We start from the raw sequence: 17,782 nt of genomic DNA on the forward strand, positions 1-17,782 counted from the left end.
CAAAAAAAAATTGTCATCCCAAATATTCAGGATGTCACATCATCATTTATACATACGTTTTATTAAAATTAAACAATGAAACAGCCATCCAAACAGTACCAAGCATGAGCAATAAAAAAAGTAAACTTGTTTCACGACGACAAATACCATCTTCAGACATATGTAGATCAGTAAATATTAATTTTAATGCTGCACTAGTTAAATTATGTAATATACGATTTGCTTCGGGTGACCAAATCAATGAGGCTAATGTTGTGGCTAGTGTTGATACATTGGCAGCAGATAAATTTATTATATTTGATGGATGATTACTTTGAACACTTTGATTATATGGATTGTTTCTAGTTGAATATAATGTATTATTTGTATGACCTAAAAAAAATGAATTTTGATAGATTGGATCAGTCCAATTATGATAATTATTATTTATATCGCTATTATTATTATTTTGGCCATAATTCAATGATGATAGATCACTATTAGAAATGGCAGCTGCAGCTGCAGCAGCCGCAGCAGCCGTTGTTGTTGTTATGGTTGAATTTGAAAATGATGGTAATATTGATTCAACAACCAATGGTAAATTTGAATGAGCCAATATTTGTGCTTGTTGACGAAAATTTTGTAATAAATGTTCACGACTTCTAGTACGATTCAATTGATTCAAACATAATGGACTATAATAATGTGTTTGAAAATCTAATTGTAAAGAAAACAAAACAAAGCAAAAAAGAAAAGGTAATGATAATCAATTAGATATGGTAAACAACATTACTTACTTTTAACCACATCACGACCAGCATCAACAGCAAAGGCAATACTAATAAATAATGAAAATATTTCCTCTGTAGATCTTGTACACCATTTCATTAATTTACTTAAATCAAATACAGCATACAGTACAAGAAAAAATGTATTCCATAAACCAACACAAGCATACATTGCATGAAAATCTAATTGAAAATCTTCACAAATATTATAGATGACTGCAAACAAAAAACCCAGAAACAATGAATGAATGAATGAATAATGATTTGTGTGTTTGAAAATTTCTTTTCAAACAAAACAAACGGCAAATACCTTTTATATAAAGACAAATAGGCGCTGTTGTCATAATAATCACCAATGGTTGACCACCAAGAAATGCAAATGACAATCCACCAATTGTTTGTCCAATAATTGCTTTACGAATATCTTAAATGAAGAAAAAGATTAAGAAATTAATATCACGTATTGAAAGGGTGATTAATGAATGAATGAATGGTTCATTGATGATTCATTAATATTATCATTAATATAACTAATGAAAACGGTTCAATCAGTTATATTATCCTATCATATATTCTTTAGCATCATCATTAATATATTTTCTTTGTAATCTTTTATTATCCAAAAAAAAATTGACATTAATTTATCATCGAATCGAATCGGATATGAACCAAAAAAAAAAAACAAAAACAAAAAACAAGGAATATTGTATTAATAAATTATTTTCCTATCGCTATCTATCTCTCTCTCTTTTCGTTTGGAAAATTTGTTCAGAGGTGAAACGAACAGAATGAAAAAAAAAGAAGATCTATTCAGTAGGTACGTGCCGTGAATAAGTGATTTGAAAAATAGAAAAAATTTTTCTGGTTCATATTGATGATGATCACACATACATCCTTATAACAAGTGAAAAGAAAAAATATTTTCTTTTTTCTTTTTTTTTGTATGGAAAGCCTTATATTGGAAAAAGAAAAAAAACAATAGTTATTTTCGATCAATAATAACGATGATGATAATCATCATTATCGTCAGAAAAAGACGAAGAAGAAATTGTCAGAAGGAAAAATAGATGAGATAGTGAAAACACAATGACGAAAAAAAACAAAAGAATAATAATTTGTGAATAATATATATTTCTGGCTAGCTTGATCGAATCGAATTGAATCGATCGATCGATATGATCGAATGATTTTGGATCGATTTCAAATTTAACTGTATATGTGTTGTTGTCGTTGTCGTTAATGTTGTTGATGAACAAAATGTTTTCTTCAACGGGGTTTTATCCACTATCATTTGCCACTAAAAAATGAAAAATAAATGATCCATTGATAGATAGTAAAAGATGAAGAAGAAGCGACTATAGCGTTAATTTTATGCATGAAAAAAATGATGATTATAGAATGAAAATCTCATCATTTGAAAATTTTTATATTATAAAAAATGTTAATATTGATGAATGAATGAATGTTAAATGTGGGCTTCACTGCTTTAATTCAGTCATCATAAATAATGATAATGGTGATGAAAATAATACATTTTCTCTCTCTCTCTCTCTCTCTCTCTCTCTCTCTCTCTCTCTCTCTCTCTCTCTCTCTCTCTCTCTCTCTCTCTCTCTCTTTGGTTATTGTTGTTAAATAATCATCATCATTAATAATAGCAAAATGCAAGAAGAAAACATCAATAATAATAAAAAAAAATAATACGAAACTTACCACCTAATTTCGGTAGCAGTAAATATTATTATCATCATATGAAGAAAAAAAAACGCCATAGATATGAAAGAAAAAGTCATTTGAATAAATTTTTGTTATTGTTGTTGTTGTTGTTGTTTGGATGCCATTTTATTTGATGAAAAAAAAAGACACAGGAATAACAAAGTATATTATTTGATGATAATGATGATTCATTCGGGCAAATCAACCCAAAAAAAAAATGAAATGAAAAATAATGTAACAAAAGAAAGGAAAGATATGATAGGAGAAAAACATTAAGATTTTAAAATTTTTGTTTTCATTTAGTTATTATTGAGAATCATTTTTTTGAAATTTCTTTTTATTATTTACCAATTTTTCCAGCTGTATTATTATTATTAAGGACACCGAAGGCTATTGTCGGTAATATACAGGCAAAATAAAGAAAAAAAATGGTTGATATTGTTTTTTGGATTGTTTTTCTTCCAACCAAACCTATATATATATAATGAATGAAAGGAATGAAAGGAATGAAAGAAACAGAAACGAAACATTGAAAAAACATTATAAACAAACCAGAAAGAAGAAAAATAAAAGAATGTTATTGATTAATATCTGATTATTTCTCAAATATTTTTTTTCCTTCTTTCTTTCTTTCTTTATTTGCTACAATTTCTGTGTGAGCTACTGTAATATTTTTTTTGCTACATTTTTTTTACAGATGAAAAAAGGATTTGATCAAATAAAATAATATTCTTTTAATGATGCAACCAAAATAATAATATGTGGGGAAACACACAGAGGGGAAAAAAATATGTCCATGTTTCAAATGTTTTCCCTCTCTAATACAGACGGTGGCCTTTTTTCAAAAAAAAAAAAAAAAAAAAAAAAAATATTGGAACCAATCGCTGCTGAAAAAAAACCCAATCAAAATGAACATTATGGCCTTTAGCTGAAATTTGTTTTTTTCTACTTCTTCTTCTTCTTCTTTTTCCATTTCTTTCAATGTTTCTTTCGATGTATATTTTCTTATTACAAATCATAATCATAATCATCATCATCATCATCATTATTTTGGTCGATTTAGTTTTTTTTTCTTCAAAATGTATTAGAACCAATCTGTATATATATGGCCTAATAATTGAACACAAACAAACATAAATCAAATTATTACTGAAGAAATATTATTATTATTGTTGTTCATTACAAACACACACATACATATGATGTAATATAGGCTAATGATTTACAATTACAAATAGTCAAATATTGAATGTTTGTAATAAGCCACAAACAAAACAAACAGAAAAATTCATATAAATAAAATTGTAACGACTTTTTCGATTAATTATTATTATGAATACTTGTTATAATTTGATTTTTCCTGGGTTATCTAATTTCTTTTCTTCTGTTTGTGCGTTTTATTTGATTCTATCACGCAAATTACTGAATGTCATTGTAATAAAATCAGATTTTGATGATAAGAAAGAGAAAAAAAAATTACAAATTGAAAATGTAATAATAATAATAATGATAATAATAATGATGATGATGATTACAAGATGATTACAAAATGATGATGATGATAAAATTGTCTAAAACTGTTTGCAACTGAATGATAATCATTTTTTTTTCTTTCGTTTTACATTTACAAATCCTTTTGTTTGTTTTTTTTCTTTCGGTGCAATAATAATGTTCAAGAAGAAAAAAATAATTAATTAATTAATTAAAATAATGTTACAAACCATCAACATAATCGCTTAAATAATGTGATGTACGTCGTCTTAGATCATCATATAATCCTTGTGCAAAAAGGCATCTTGGCTCCTGTGTGTTTGGGTGCATGGGAAATTGAGAAAAAAAAACAAAAAATGGAAAGCAAAAAAATTCACATCAGGTTTTGCAACAACGAATAAAATTAAATACACTTACCTCAAATTCAGCCTCCGGTTCATGATTACCCATACGACGTGTTGGATTACTTTGTTCTGATGCTAAATCTTGAGCATGTTTGAGCAAAATTCCTTTAAATTCAGCTTCACCATGTACATCTAATAATTTTTGTCGAAAATCCATATCGGCAAATATTGTTGCAAATGTACGTCCAGTTTCTAATGCATTTTTTGTTCCTTTCTATTCAATTCCATTTCATTATTAGAGTTTTATCCCAAAAAAACCAAACCAAACCAAAAGAAGAAAAAATGAAAAAAACAATTTAATAAAATGAAATGTCAACCGCATACACTAACACACACCAAACATATAGGGTACACATTTTTTGAATTTGGAAATTTATAAATAAAGCAAATATGAAATGTGAAGAAACGTGAATTTAATTCATAAAAACAATCTATCAATACGCCCAAAAAACACTCAAAAACATACATACACCAAACTTGACTGGAAAATGAATTTTCATTATTCTGTTTTGTTTTCTGTCCTCCTTTTTTCCCTCAAAACCAAACCAATTGAATTTCAATTGGAGAAAAAATTGTCTTTTAAAATTGAAAAATGAAATAAATTTCCCGCATCACACATATATTATACCGTAAAACCACACACACACAAACAAACACTTATCGATATCGATGGTTTTTTCTGTTTTCTGGTTGCTTGGTTATCATCATTTTCAAGGAATGAATTTGAATGAAAATTCAATGAATTCTGCAAACAGACAGACAGAGAAAAGAGAGAGGAAAATTTCAAAACAAACTTTGAAATTCTGGCTTTTTTTTGAGAGCGAAAAATTTCTCATAATTAAAACAAAAACCAAAAAATGAATGAATGAACATAAGAATATCAAGAGCTAATTTAGATATAATCAAAACTTTTCATTATGAATGAATGAATGATGATGGTTTTCATCAATTTGAAATGAATAAAAGATGAATTTGATTGAGCCGTTTTCTTGTTCACATTTGATGATGAAGGGCCTGTACTACATCAATACAAAAGATGTATATTTGTAACAGCAATGGATAATTTTTATAAATATTTTCCTTTGCTTGCTTGTCATCATCATCATGTTGGGTTGTTCTTTGTTTTGTTTCTTTGGCCATTAAGAAAAATCGAAGAAAAGATTCGATCGACATATCCATATAGAAGACCAGGATGGAAAAAATGATGTAAAGTTGCTCCACCAGTAAGAGAAGAAAAAAAAATGATGATCATCATCATGACAATCGATAGATTTTTTTCTTCTGGTTCTTTTTGGGTTCCTGGAACATTATTTATCTATTTTTTTCGGTTTTCATTGAAAAAAAAAACATTTTATTTTGTACATATTTTCTCTTCGTTCGTTTTGTTTTGTTTTGTATTTCGGCATCATCATCATTTGGTTCTCTATATCTTTTTTTGGGGTGTCCCCGTTCAGTTTTTCTGTTTTGTTTTGTTTAATTCAAAGAAAACAAAAACAAAAACAAAACAGAACGAACATCAACATCGATCCGTTTGAAACTAGGACAATTTTTCACACACGCACAAAGATACACAGATTCTTTCCCAAACTATAACTTAACCAGAAACAGAAAACAAAAAACAACAAAATTAGATCAAAATTTCAACATTCTCACTCTCTCTTCCCCTTTCTTTTGGCAATGTGCAATGTAAGAAAGACAAAACAAAACAAAACAAAATATGTGTGTGTACGAAAAGAAAAAGGAATCAAAAAAGAAAAAGTCAGTAAAGGCTGAATGTTTGTTTCGTTTCGTTTCTTTAATGGTGTGGTTGCATCTTTTTTTTCTTCTTTTCATCAATAAAGATGCACAAACAAACAAACAAACAAACACACATCCTATTTGGGCAATCATTATTGCTAGATTGGTTTAGATTTTATTTTTTTGTCGTTTTTCAAATTCTTTCGTTTCTCGGTCAATTTGTTTGTTTTTTATTTCATTTTCTATGATCATTTCTTTAAATTTTCGTGTTGTTCGCTCTCTCTCTCTCTCTCTCTCTCTCTCTCTCTCTTAGCACTTTCAATTCACACACAAACGCAAACACATCAAACACACTGATTGATTATTTCAAATCAATTGAATTTTCAACAGAAGCAATTAGGAAATAACCAGAACCAAAACCAAACAAACAAACAAAAAAAAAGATACAATTTTATTTCATTTGGAAACAAAAATCCAACCCAGTACACGAATGAATTTCATTACATTCACACTCAAAATACAAAACAAAAACCTAGAAACAGCAAAGGAATATTTGATGAACGTTTTTTCTTTCTTTCTTTTCACCAATCATGTACACCTTTGTTTCAAGAAAAGAAAATTCTTTTTTTATTGATTAAAAAAAACATTTCACCATTGTGAAATGTGAAAATGTGAACGATAAAAAAACGCTGACATTTAAAAAATGAAATGAAATAAACTGGACCTGATATGATTTGGAAAAAAAAGGGGAAAAAAATGAAGGACATTAATAAATAATGTTATCATCGTCGTCATTGCTTTGAAATGAAATAATATTGGAAATTTGATTCGATTCTTTCTGTTCTGTTTTGTTTTGTTTTCGCAAAAAAATGAGACTTGCGGCTATATCATTTTCCAAATATTATATTGAATTACACACACACACTAAAATATTTATTGATTTATAAGTTTTTTATTTTCGTTTGTTTGTGTGTGTTTTATTCGCTTTTTTTAAAAAAAAGAAAAAAGAAAATTTATGGAATTTATCTAATGTTGTTTTTTTCTTCATCGAAATTCGATACAATCAAAAAAAGAATTGAAAAAAAAAGATTTCCATCAGATAAAGGACAGAAAAAGATGAAAGTATTGATCATATATTTGGGCCAAGTAATAATTTTCAAAATTTGTAAAATTTTAAACCTTTCAATTTTAAATGGATTTATAAATACAGAAATTACAGAAAATCAGAAAAAAATTTTTTTTTACTTACTTCTTTGCTTGGCGTAACGACCAATATAAAAAAACGTACTTCATGTGAATTTCTACCCATATTAGCTGGATGTTTTAATCTTGCAATAGCAACATGTCGTTTGGCTAATGAAGGCAAACTACACCTAAAAAATATATTACAGTGGTAATGACGTTGATGGTAAATATGAAAATTTGCAATATTGTAGAATGGAAAATGAGATAACCAATGAATGAATGAGAAATGAAAGGAATCAAGTGGAAAAACACAGAGAAAAAATAATTAATTAATTAATTAGAATAATGAGCAGAACAAAAAAAAAATCATCATCATCAAAAACAACAACAACATCCGGAAGCTTGGGAAACAAAAAAAAAACAAACCCGAAATTGATTGATTTGCAACACAAAACACACATTCGGTCACATATTTTCTCTTCTCTCTCTCTCTCTCTCTCTCTCTCTCTCTCTCTCTCTCTCTCTCTCTCTCTCTCTCTCTCTCTCTCTCTCTTCACTGTTTATTTTACCAACAAAAAAATAGAAAATCAAAAAAATTCAATCGAATCCGATTGCATCGCGGGTATCATCATTGAAAAAATCCAAAAAAAAACGAAATGGAAAATAAATCAAAAAATTCAGTAGAAAAAGCCTGAAACAAATTTTATTTTATCCTTATTCTATCGATATCATCATGTTTGTGTGTGTGTGTGTCCACATTATCATATGAATCATTGTCATCCTCATCATCATCATTCGAATGATTTTTTTTCGGGTTTAGATAAACAAAACAAAAAAATACACAGAACTAGACGACATACAAACACCATTCACACCAATATACAACAACCAAAATAAATAAATAAATCTCAACACAAAAGACTTGAATAACAATGATTTTCAATGAACAGTGAAAAGATAGCAATACACACACTTTGTATATATAAAAATCAAAGAAAAAAAATAGGATTTTAAATCACTTGCTATAGTGCGAATCAAACAAAACAAAAAAAAAGAAAATCAAAAATCAAATAAGATTCAATGTGTGTGTACGAATGTACGAACATACACAGCTGATATACAAGATTCAAGAGTTTGACAAACAACAATTAGATTAGTGTAGAACACAAATAATAGAAGAAAAAAAAATCAAGGCAAACAAAACAATGAATAGAATGTGTGTGTGGGGGGAGAGGACAAAATAGAAAACATGACAAAACGACATTATGAATAAAATTGAAAATGGTTGGATGTTTGAAATATGAAAAAAAAACATTTTTTTTGAAAAATAAGGTAAACATTATTTTGTTTGCCCAGAAAAAAAACTCAAATCTAAATTCTGTCTTTTCCTGTTTGTTCTCTTTCAAATGATGATGATGATGATGATCAAATTTCCAAACAAAAACGTAAAAACGTAAAAAACTTACATTGAACAAAGCCATGATTGATCGTAATCGAAACCACCACCATCACTAATATATGTTCCTTGTATTGTACGGGCAAGTAATTGTACTGTGTACGAAAATAAAGTCAAAACAAAAAAAAAAGACAACAATTTTAGTTAATTATTTATAAAGTAGAAAACAACAACAACAACAACAACAAAAAAAAGTTTAAAATCAAACTAGCATCGTATTATCTAAATGTCAATGCGAAATGGAAAGTCAAATTCTTTCTTTCTCTCTTTCTCTCTCCTTTGACATTATCCAACAGGAACAAAAAAAATTCATTGAAACTTAGTTCTCGAGTGAAACGGAAAAAAAAATCTTGAAGAATTTTTCAAGATTTTAAGAATGTTAAAAAAAAAAGTTTTCGGAAATTGTCTGTCTGTGTCTGTGTGTGTGTGTGTGTGTGTGTATTCTGATCATGTTCATATATGAACAATTCCTGAATGGTAAATCTAGTTACTGTGTGTTTTTGCATGAATGACTGAATTGTGAATCTTTGAAAGTTTTTTTCAAGAAAAGAAAAATTTCCAAGAATTTTTTTCAAGTGTAATTTTGCAACAACAAAAGAAAGAAGAAGGAAGAAAAAAAAATTCAAAAATTGCAGATTTTTTTTCTGTTCTGCCAAACGATTATTCAATACAGGAAAAACAAACGGGAAAACAAAAATATTGAATGTTTTCAGCATCAGGGAAAAAAACGCAAGATAAACACAAATGAAAATGTCATCTGAAAAGGCTGTTTTTTTCCATTTGGTACCCGAAAAAAAGATTTCAACTTTAATAAACCAAAAATTATGAAAATTTCTACGAAATCCACAAAATGATGATGATAAAACCAGAATCAAGATTACCACGACGACGACTTCGACTACAATGATGATAAATACCAGACGTCATCAAAAAATGAAATGATGAAATGATGAAATGAAAATCATAATTACATTTTAATATTATTTAGTTAGTTGAAAATCAAAATCAAAATCAAATCATGAAAATGAAAAATAAATTTTCTCACTCACTCACTCCCTCGCACTACACTCAGCGTATTTAATTCATTCATTTCATTTCAGTTTTTTATTCACACCATTCTCCCTTTTTTTCTCTGAAAATTATTTCAACATTCATTCATTCGGGCTCAAAATTTCTCAATCAAAAATCCTATAGCGAAAGCAATAGTGTGAGAAAAAAAACAACGGAAAAGACTTTTTCTTCTTACTATACTTTTTTTTTTTTGCTCATTCACTGATTACATTTGATGATTTGCGAAAAAAAAACTCTGATGATTTTACGTTTTTTCTTTCTTTTTTTTTGTCATATAAAAACCAATGAACAAACGAACGAACGATCATCAGCATCATTTTCTTATGTAGTTTTTTTCTTGTTCCTGAATTAACACAGGATAAGATTCGATGGAATAGATTTGTCGTATGGAACAAATGAATGAATCAGTCGAAAATATTCAGTTGCAAAAAAAAAAATCAGTAGCAACAACAACAACAACAACAAATAGGACAATAATATTATCATAATATTAACAACATTCAGAAATTCTAATGAAAAGGAAGAAGAAGAAGAGAGAAAAAAAAAGGAAACAAATCTGACATTTTCGTTCAAATTATTATTATAATGATGATGTTGATTAGAATGATTATTATCAAACACCAAAAAAAAATTTTGTTACACACACAAAATTTGCAACCGAAAATTGGAATATAAATATATTCCTGATTGAATATATTCTGAATGAAATAAAATGAAATGAAATGAAAGAAAAGGAAACAAAATACAAAATACAAAATGAATGAATGAATGAATGAAGCAAATCTAATTCATCAAACGATATTACTATTACTATTACTATTACACGAACAAAACAAAACTAAACGTATAAATTATTAGAATGCAGAGAAAACGGTGTGAATTCATAATAATAATAAAATGATTGAATTTTGTCAGTTTTGGTGTGAGGAGGTGTTTGAGTTTGTGTGTTAATATGACGTGATTAAATGGCAATAAAATATTTAATAAAATAAGAATAAGAATTTCTTTGAAGGTTGGCATCATTCTTATCAAATATTCTGGTAACAGAATCTGAAAATTTCATTTTTTTATTATTGTTGTTGAAATTTTTAAAATGAATAAAGTGTTCATTCAAACATGAAAAAAAAACAAGAATAAAAGAAAGAAAGAACAGAAACCAGAATGTATAAGCCCCAGAAAAAAGAACTATCTTATTGATACACACAGAGAATAAATTTGTCAAATTTTAAATTCATCACATTTCGGATTGTTGATTAAATGTTTGCATTTTTTCATAATAATAATGGATATTGGAAATTTTGTTTTTGTTTGTTTGAATAATATTACAAGTGGATGCTGGATTGTCCTTATTTCACCACAAATCGATACACATAAATTGCGTTTTATTATTATTATTCTAGCTCGCTCTCTCTCCACAATTCAAGCTGTTTCTAATTGCTACTTGTAATTTTGTTTTTGTTTTGGATGAAAATAATAATCAAGTGACCATTATTATTAATCCTAAATGTTTGATAGGTACATTTAGGATGAATAATATGAATGAATTTGAATGAATAAATAAATAACTAACTGTAGAATCAAGTGGATTTTGTTTTTCATTTATTGATAGATTTTCACACATCAAATTTCAAATGAAATCATGCGATCATGTGGTTTGCTTATTTTTGTTTTTTGTTTTTTTCGTTTGTTATTTTTTTCTCGGTATGATTATTATTATGATCCAGTATCGAAAAACATATAGAAAATGTTTTGTAATCAAAATATCCATCATCGTAATACATTGAAAGTATACTCATCACGATGAAGAGTGTGCCTGCACTAAAACTGTAATTTCAAAACAATTTTCAGAACTAATGATGTTTTTTTTGGATAATTAATAATCGCATCATTACAAATGATAATAATAACTTGTAATCAAAATTAGATAACAAATAATCAATAACTTACATTCACCCGAATCATGTGTAAATAATGCTGTTTTTGCCTCTTTGAGCGTTGTTAATGGTTCACGGCCATCGATTACCTTTTGAAAATTAGTTTTAAAAATGATTTTTTGAAAAAATAATAATAATACAAACCTTTCGTAACATACGATCAACAATTCCTTCTAATGATGTTTCAGTTATATCCAATAATAATACTGCTTGTTGTAAAAATTGATCAACATCCATTGAAGCTCTAACTTCAGCACCAAAATCTTTCATTGGAAGTCTCTGAAATGATGAACACATTAATATTATTTCTTGTAATCTAGAACGTGAATCACGACGACTGCATTGTCCATAATTATAACCAAATAATGTTGAACTAAGTGTTGTTACATTATCACTACCGGTTGTTAATACACCGGATACATTTGCTAAATTTATTAAGGCCTGACTAGCACGTCTTATAGGACGGGTTACTTTTTGATCCCAGGATTTTCTTCGTTTTCCTGTTGGATTTAATGATAATGTTGTTTGTTGTTGTTGTCGATTAGTATCAGAAATATTACTAACATTACTACTGTCTAGAACAGCAGCAGCAGTACTGGTCATTTGACTACTACTTGTAACAGAGGCACGTCTATGACCAACATTATCTGTGGTCATTATTTTTGTTGTTGTTGATTGTTGTTGTTGTACATTCAATGGATTTAGCTCATGATATTGATATTCTTCAGGTGAATTAGCCGGATATATGAAAATAGATGGTGGTGTTTGTGGTAAATTACCACCACCACCACCACCACCACTACTACCACTACCAATCATATTGGATGATGATACATTTTCAATTGATGTATGTCTTGTTTTGGATGTAGTCGTCGTTGTTGATGATGATGATGATGGTATCGATGATTTCCGTTTAATTTTGGCACTATAAAATAATGCTGATTTTATTGATTTTGTTTTTGTTTTTGTTGTTGTCGCTTGTGTTGTTTGTTTGCTTGAATTTTTATCCATATTTGTTTTCATCATTATCGTTGATGATGATGATGTTTGAGCATTATTAGTATCAGCTAATTTATCTTCATTCATTGATTGTTTTGGAAAAGTAAATTCATTCATATCTTTTGACATTTTAAATGTTAATGATGATGAAGAAGACGAAGATGATGATGATTGTGGTTTGATTGATTTTTCTGTTTGTTGTTGTTGTTGGCCATCATGATCATTTGATAATGAAACAATTTTCTTATTTTCGTTATTGTCGTTGTCCATTATTATCAAGATAATTTTTATCTAAGATTCTTGATTCTTGATTCTTGATTCTTGATTCGAGTTTTTTTTTGTTTCAAACTAATAGATTTTTGTCATCAAATATTGATGGCTTTACAAATTAATAATATCGACATTTTTCTTCTCTTGTCTTGTTTGATTAATGTTTTCTTCGATGATTGGATCACAGATTTTTTTTTGATAAAAACATCACAAAATGATGATGAAAAGAGAATAAAAAGATGAATTTAAAAGGAAAAACAAAACAAAAACAAAAACCTATTATACCGTTGGACAACAACAACAACATTGATAACAATGGTGATTATAATGATAATGCTTATGATGATGATGATGATGATGAATAAGATTCAATGAAAACATGATTATAGATGGATGGATGGATGGACGGATAAATGGATGTATGTATTATTTTGAGAGATAAATGAAAAACGAAGAAAAAAACAATGGATGGATGTAAAGATGGTCGGTTTTTTGGTTTTTGGATTTTGGTTTTTTGGTTGAAAACAGTTGAAAATGGATGGATGATTCGTTGGTTGATTTTTCTTTTTTTTTCTTTTGTTTAGTTAGTTTTGGCTATCTTGGTTAATGTGTGTGTGTTTGTGAATCACATTAGATCCATTCTTCTTTTTTGTTGTTGTTTTCTTGATCCAGAATTAAAATGTAATGTTGAACAACCAAGTTCAAAACAAAAAACAAAAAAAAACAAAACCAATTTTTTGGTTTTTCTCTAAACAGAACCAAAGATACTGGTTTTCCAATTCAAAATGTACACTAAAATTGGCAACCAAGAAAAAAAAATTAGGAAAATAGAGAGATGTAGTCGAATGTTTGGGATTGAAAGAATCTCGAGAGAAAAAAAAGATGCAAAATTCTGTGGATGCGCATTGGAAAAAAAAGGAAAGGAAATTCGTGATTCACTAACTATGTCTCTGCGTTTGTTGTATAAGTTAATAGTGTATATGGTTTGGTTGCTGACAAAAAACGACGACGACGTACAATGTTTAATGATCTTTACTGAAAATAAAACCACCACCATCGCCATCAACATCACTATAAAATGTGACGACGAAGATGTCGAGACCAAACGGAACAACAAATTTTTTTTTCTTCTTCTTCTTTTGGGTCTTTTCCATTCATTCATTTATTTATCGAGAGAAAAAGAAAAAAAACGAAGCAAGCAAACTGGGTAAGATAATGGTCTCAAAAAAAATAATAATAAGTTGATTCTCTGTGTTTGGGTATTCTTGATGATGTTGGCCTATTGACATTATATATTTTCTTCTGTTATTTCCATAATCTTTTTTTTTTTCTTCTTTGTTTTTTGTTTTGTTTCATTCATCCATTTCATTTCATTTCATTTCATTTCATTTCATTTTATGAATCAGTTCATGATTCCAATCAGTAATAGTAAAATAGTAGTAGTAGTTTTGTTCATTGATCCAATAGTAATTTGTTTATTTCAATAAGCTTTTTTTGTTGTTTTGTTTGGTTGGTTTGGATGTCATCAAAACATTACAATAGTGTAGTCATTATGGTTTGTTAATATTGATAATATATAGTCAGTAAAAAAAAAGTTATTTAGATATGTTAATCCATTGATGAGCAAGGATTTTTGGCTTTTTCGTTTTTCGTTTGTTTATCTATCCATCCAATACATATGTTTTTATTTTACCGGCACAAATCAATGATGATGATGAAAAAACAATAAAAACTTTTTTTTTTGTTCCCATTGGATTCATTGACAACAACAACAACAATAAAAACATTGACATCGAAAACAAAAAAAATATTCCAACATTATATATGTGTGTGTGAATGGTGAATCTATAGTGAAAGTTTCATATTCAATAACATCAATCTCTTTTTACCCCGACCAAAAGAAAAAACTAATGAAATGAGAAAGAATATTTGATACACAAACAAACAAACAAAGAGAGAGAGAAATCTTATATATAATGTTAAAGTTTATCCACCACACACACACACACACATGTTTATCATAATAATAAAAAAGAATATCAAGAACACATATCAAGAGAATATATCATTAATATAGTGAAACTTTTCTTATAAGAACAATACGAAACGAGGGGGAAAAAATGAAATGAATGAAATGAAATGAATGATGCAAATATCAAAAAGACAACAACAATAACAATAACAACAATAACAGCCAACCCATTCAATCGATCAATCGATCAATGATCGAGGTCATTCTCTCATCTAATTTATCTAGATTATTATAGTTATTCTCTGGTGGATATGATTGTTGTTCAATATTATTATCAATGAATTAAGTTATTTAACATTGTATTTATGAATCACAACAACAACAAGGCAACAGGGCAAATGAAAACAAATCTATTGTATTATTTAAAATCGATTCAATATATATATTAAGATAAATGTTTTTGTCATCATCATTGATGATGATTCTGTGGATTCTGTTTGTTTTGTTTTCCTTTTTCAAATTATTCTTCCAGTGCTTTTTTGTTGCTACCATTGCTTCTTTGTTTTTCATTTCTCACATCGGAAACATCCTTACCCAAAAGAAAAGGAAAGGAAATAAATAAAAAAAAGTTGCTTGCAAGAGAGAGAGAGAGAGAGAGAGAGAGAGAGAGAGAGAGAGAGAGAAAAGTTAGTCATCAGAAAAAAAGAGGTATATTGAGAAATTGAAAAGGAGAAAAAAAATTGCAAGCAATTGCAAGAATTCTGTAGCAATTGCATTCGATTCTTTTCACTTTTTCCTATATTCATTTTGAATTCAATTTCCATTCATTACACACACATACACATTTCAAATTCATTCATCAATTTCTTTTGTTGGTTGTTTCAACATTCAACTTTTTGATGTTGTTGTTGTTTGTTACTATTGTGATTGTTACTAATATCAAATTGATGATACTTTTGCTTATTTTAACGTTTTTTTTTTGACATTCTTTATTTTCATCATTTCAACAACAAAACATTTTTATTGTCGCTTATTTGGATCATTATTATTATGGAATATAAAAAAAAAACATTGACTTTTAACATTTTTTTTTATTCACACACGCATCAATGGCGAAAACACCTAATAATAAATGAATAAATGTCAACAATGATCATCATCATTGATGTTTTCGTATTTGTTTGATGATTCCACCATCAAACAAAAAATGTTTATTCATAAGCAATCAGAAGTCGAATGTAATTAGAAAATTTTTTTGTCGTTTTTCGTCGTTTTTCGCCGTTTTTCTAGTTGAAATTCATCACTATCAAGATAATGATGGTGATGAAAAAACAAAAAAATGTCATAAAAATTGCTTTGTTTTTTTCTCTGGTTTTCTCGGTTGCCGAAATAAATATTATTTATGGATTATTGTATCAAAAACACACACACACGAACAAACGAATGACAGTCATTCATTCATATGTTTTGATTTTTGATTTTTCAAATGAAATTTTTTATTTTGAATTTTAAATTTTTTTTTCTGCTGTTTTGTCTTCTGCCCTGTTGTTTTTTCCCATTGGTTTTCATGCTCAACCCGAATGTTGTTCAGAATGGAACGGGAAAGCAAAGCAAAAAAAAAAAACAACAAAATTTGTTTGAATCAATCATCAGTGAACTGTTATGTTTTCTGTGCTTTGCTTTCGTGCCCGTTTTCTTTTATTGATCGATATAAAAAAAAAATGTAGATTCTACCGGAAATTCTTCAGCAGCAACATTCCTTTATATATAGAATTTTTTTGTATTGAATTCAATATGAGAAAAGTTTTTCTTTTCCAAAATTCTTTTTTTTTAGTTTGTTCGTTAGTTGTTTCTATCATTGTTGTTTTTTTTTTTTTTTTGGTTCAAACATTTCTTAAAAACGACAACCAACACTAAAAGAAAATTCTTTATTCATTGACGTGTGTCAAAAGTTTGTTACAATTTTCATGTTCAAAAAAAAAATGAATTAAACAAGTGGAGGGTTAAAAAAAACAAAACAAAAATCTCTAAACACACACACACACACTTCAATATCGCCATCTTGGATCAAATTTTGGCAGTTTTGACATTTTTTTTGAATCACTTTTGGGATATTTCGGTATTTTTGATTCAACAATATTAGATAAACAAAAACAAAAACGAAAAGCATCTAATTAAAATGATGTCAGGCACTTGTCGTCGACGACGAACGAACAAACAAACGAACAAAAACGTAATTAACATTATCATTACGTTATTGTCATTGTTTGTTTGTTGATGTTTTTTTTATATAATACCATTAATAACACTATGATTTATTCTTCGGTTAATGAAAAAGATTTTTTTTTTTGTTTTCGACATTTTTTTTGTCGGAGTTTTTCCTTTGATGATGATGATGATAATGATAATTTCTAGATGCTGAATTGTTGAATGTTTTCTTTTCTTCTTTCTCTTGGCTAGTTTTATGATGATATACTTGATCTTATTTTGATAAAATCTTGATGATGATGATGATGATAGAAATAAGTTTCATTTCATTTTCGATACGTCATTTTTTCTTTTTCTTTTCTTGCTTGCTTGCTTTCTTCTGTTGTGTTTCTCAATTGTTTTTCAAATGGAAAAGATTCTTTTCATATAAACGAATCTCTAATGAGTAAAAATAGATTGAATCTTTTGTTGTTTTTTGTTTTGTTGTTTTGTTTCATTTTGCTCAATCACATCGTAATACAAAAAGAAAAGTGAAACGAAACGAAAAAAAGATGGAAAATGATCATGGATCAATA

General features: G+C 27.9%; 1 protein-coding gene across 4 annotated transcripts in view; it reads right to left on the reverse strand.

The window, feature by feature from the left end:
• LOC113788537 (solute carrier family 4 member 11-like) overlaps positions 1–17,782 on the reverse strand; it is a 32,015-nt gene that overhangs the window by 2,783 nt on the left and 11,450 nt on the right. The window contains exons 4-13 of one of the 4 annotated variants that reach the window (XM_075821926.1): positions 11,903–12,037; positions 11,772–11,847; positions 8,764–8,848; positions 7,362–7,485; positions 4,389–4,589; positions 4,202–4,283; positions 2,827–2,951; positions 1,078–1,192; positions 777–983; positions 57–696 (exon numbers count right to left, since the gene is read on the reverse strand). In XM_075821926.1, coding sequence (XP_075678041.1) covers positions 57–696; positions 777–983; positions 1,078–1,192; positions 2,827–2,951; positions 4,202–4,283; positions 4,389–4,589; positions 7,362–7,485; positions 8,764–8,848; positions 11,772–11,847; positions 11,903–12,037 — 1,790 coding nt within the window. Of the gene's footprint in view, positions 1–56; positions 697–776; positions 984–1,077; positions 1,193–2,826; positions 2,952–4,201; positions 4,284–4,388; positions 4,590–7,361; positions 7,486–7,723; positions 7,802–8,270; positions 8,354–8,405; positions 8,431–8,763; positions 8,849–11,771; positions 11,848–11,902; positions 12,038–17,782 lie in introns of those variants that run through there. The other 3 variants (XM_075821929.1, XM_075821928.1, XM_075821927.1) reach the window with 3 other exon arrangements.

The sequence above is a fragment of the Dermatophagoides pteronyssinus genome, unplaced genomic scaffold, assembly GCF_027571235.1.
Source record: "Dermatophagoides pteronyssinus isolate colony J.1.1.1.1 unplaced genomic scaffold, Derpt_VIB-CSIC_2022.12 sq0014, whole genome shotgun sequence".
In the NCBI taxonomy this organism is placed as follows: domain Eukaryota; kingdom Metazoa; phylum Arthropoda; class Arachnida; order Sarcoptiformes; family Pyroglyphidae; genus Dermatophagoides; species Dermatophagoides pteronyssinus.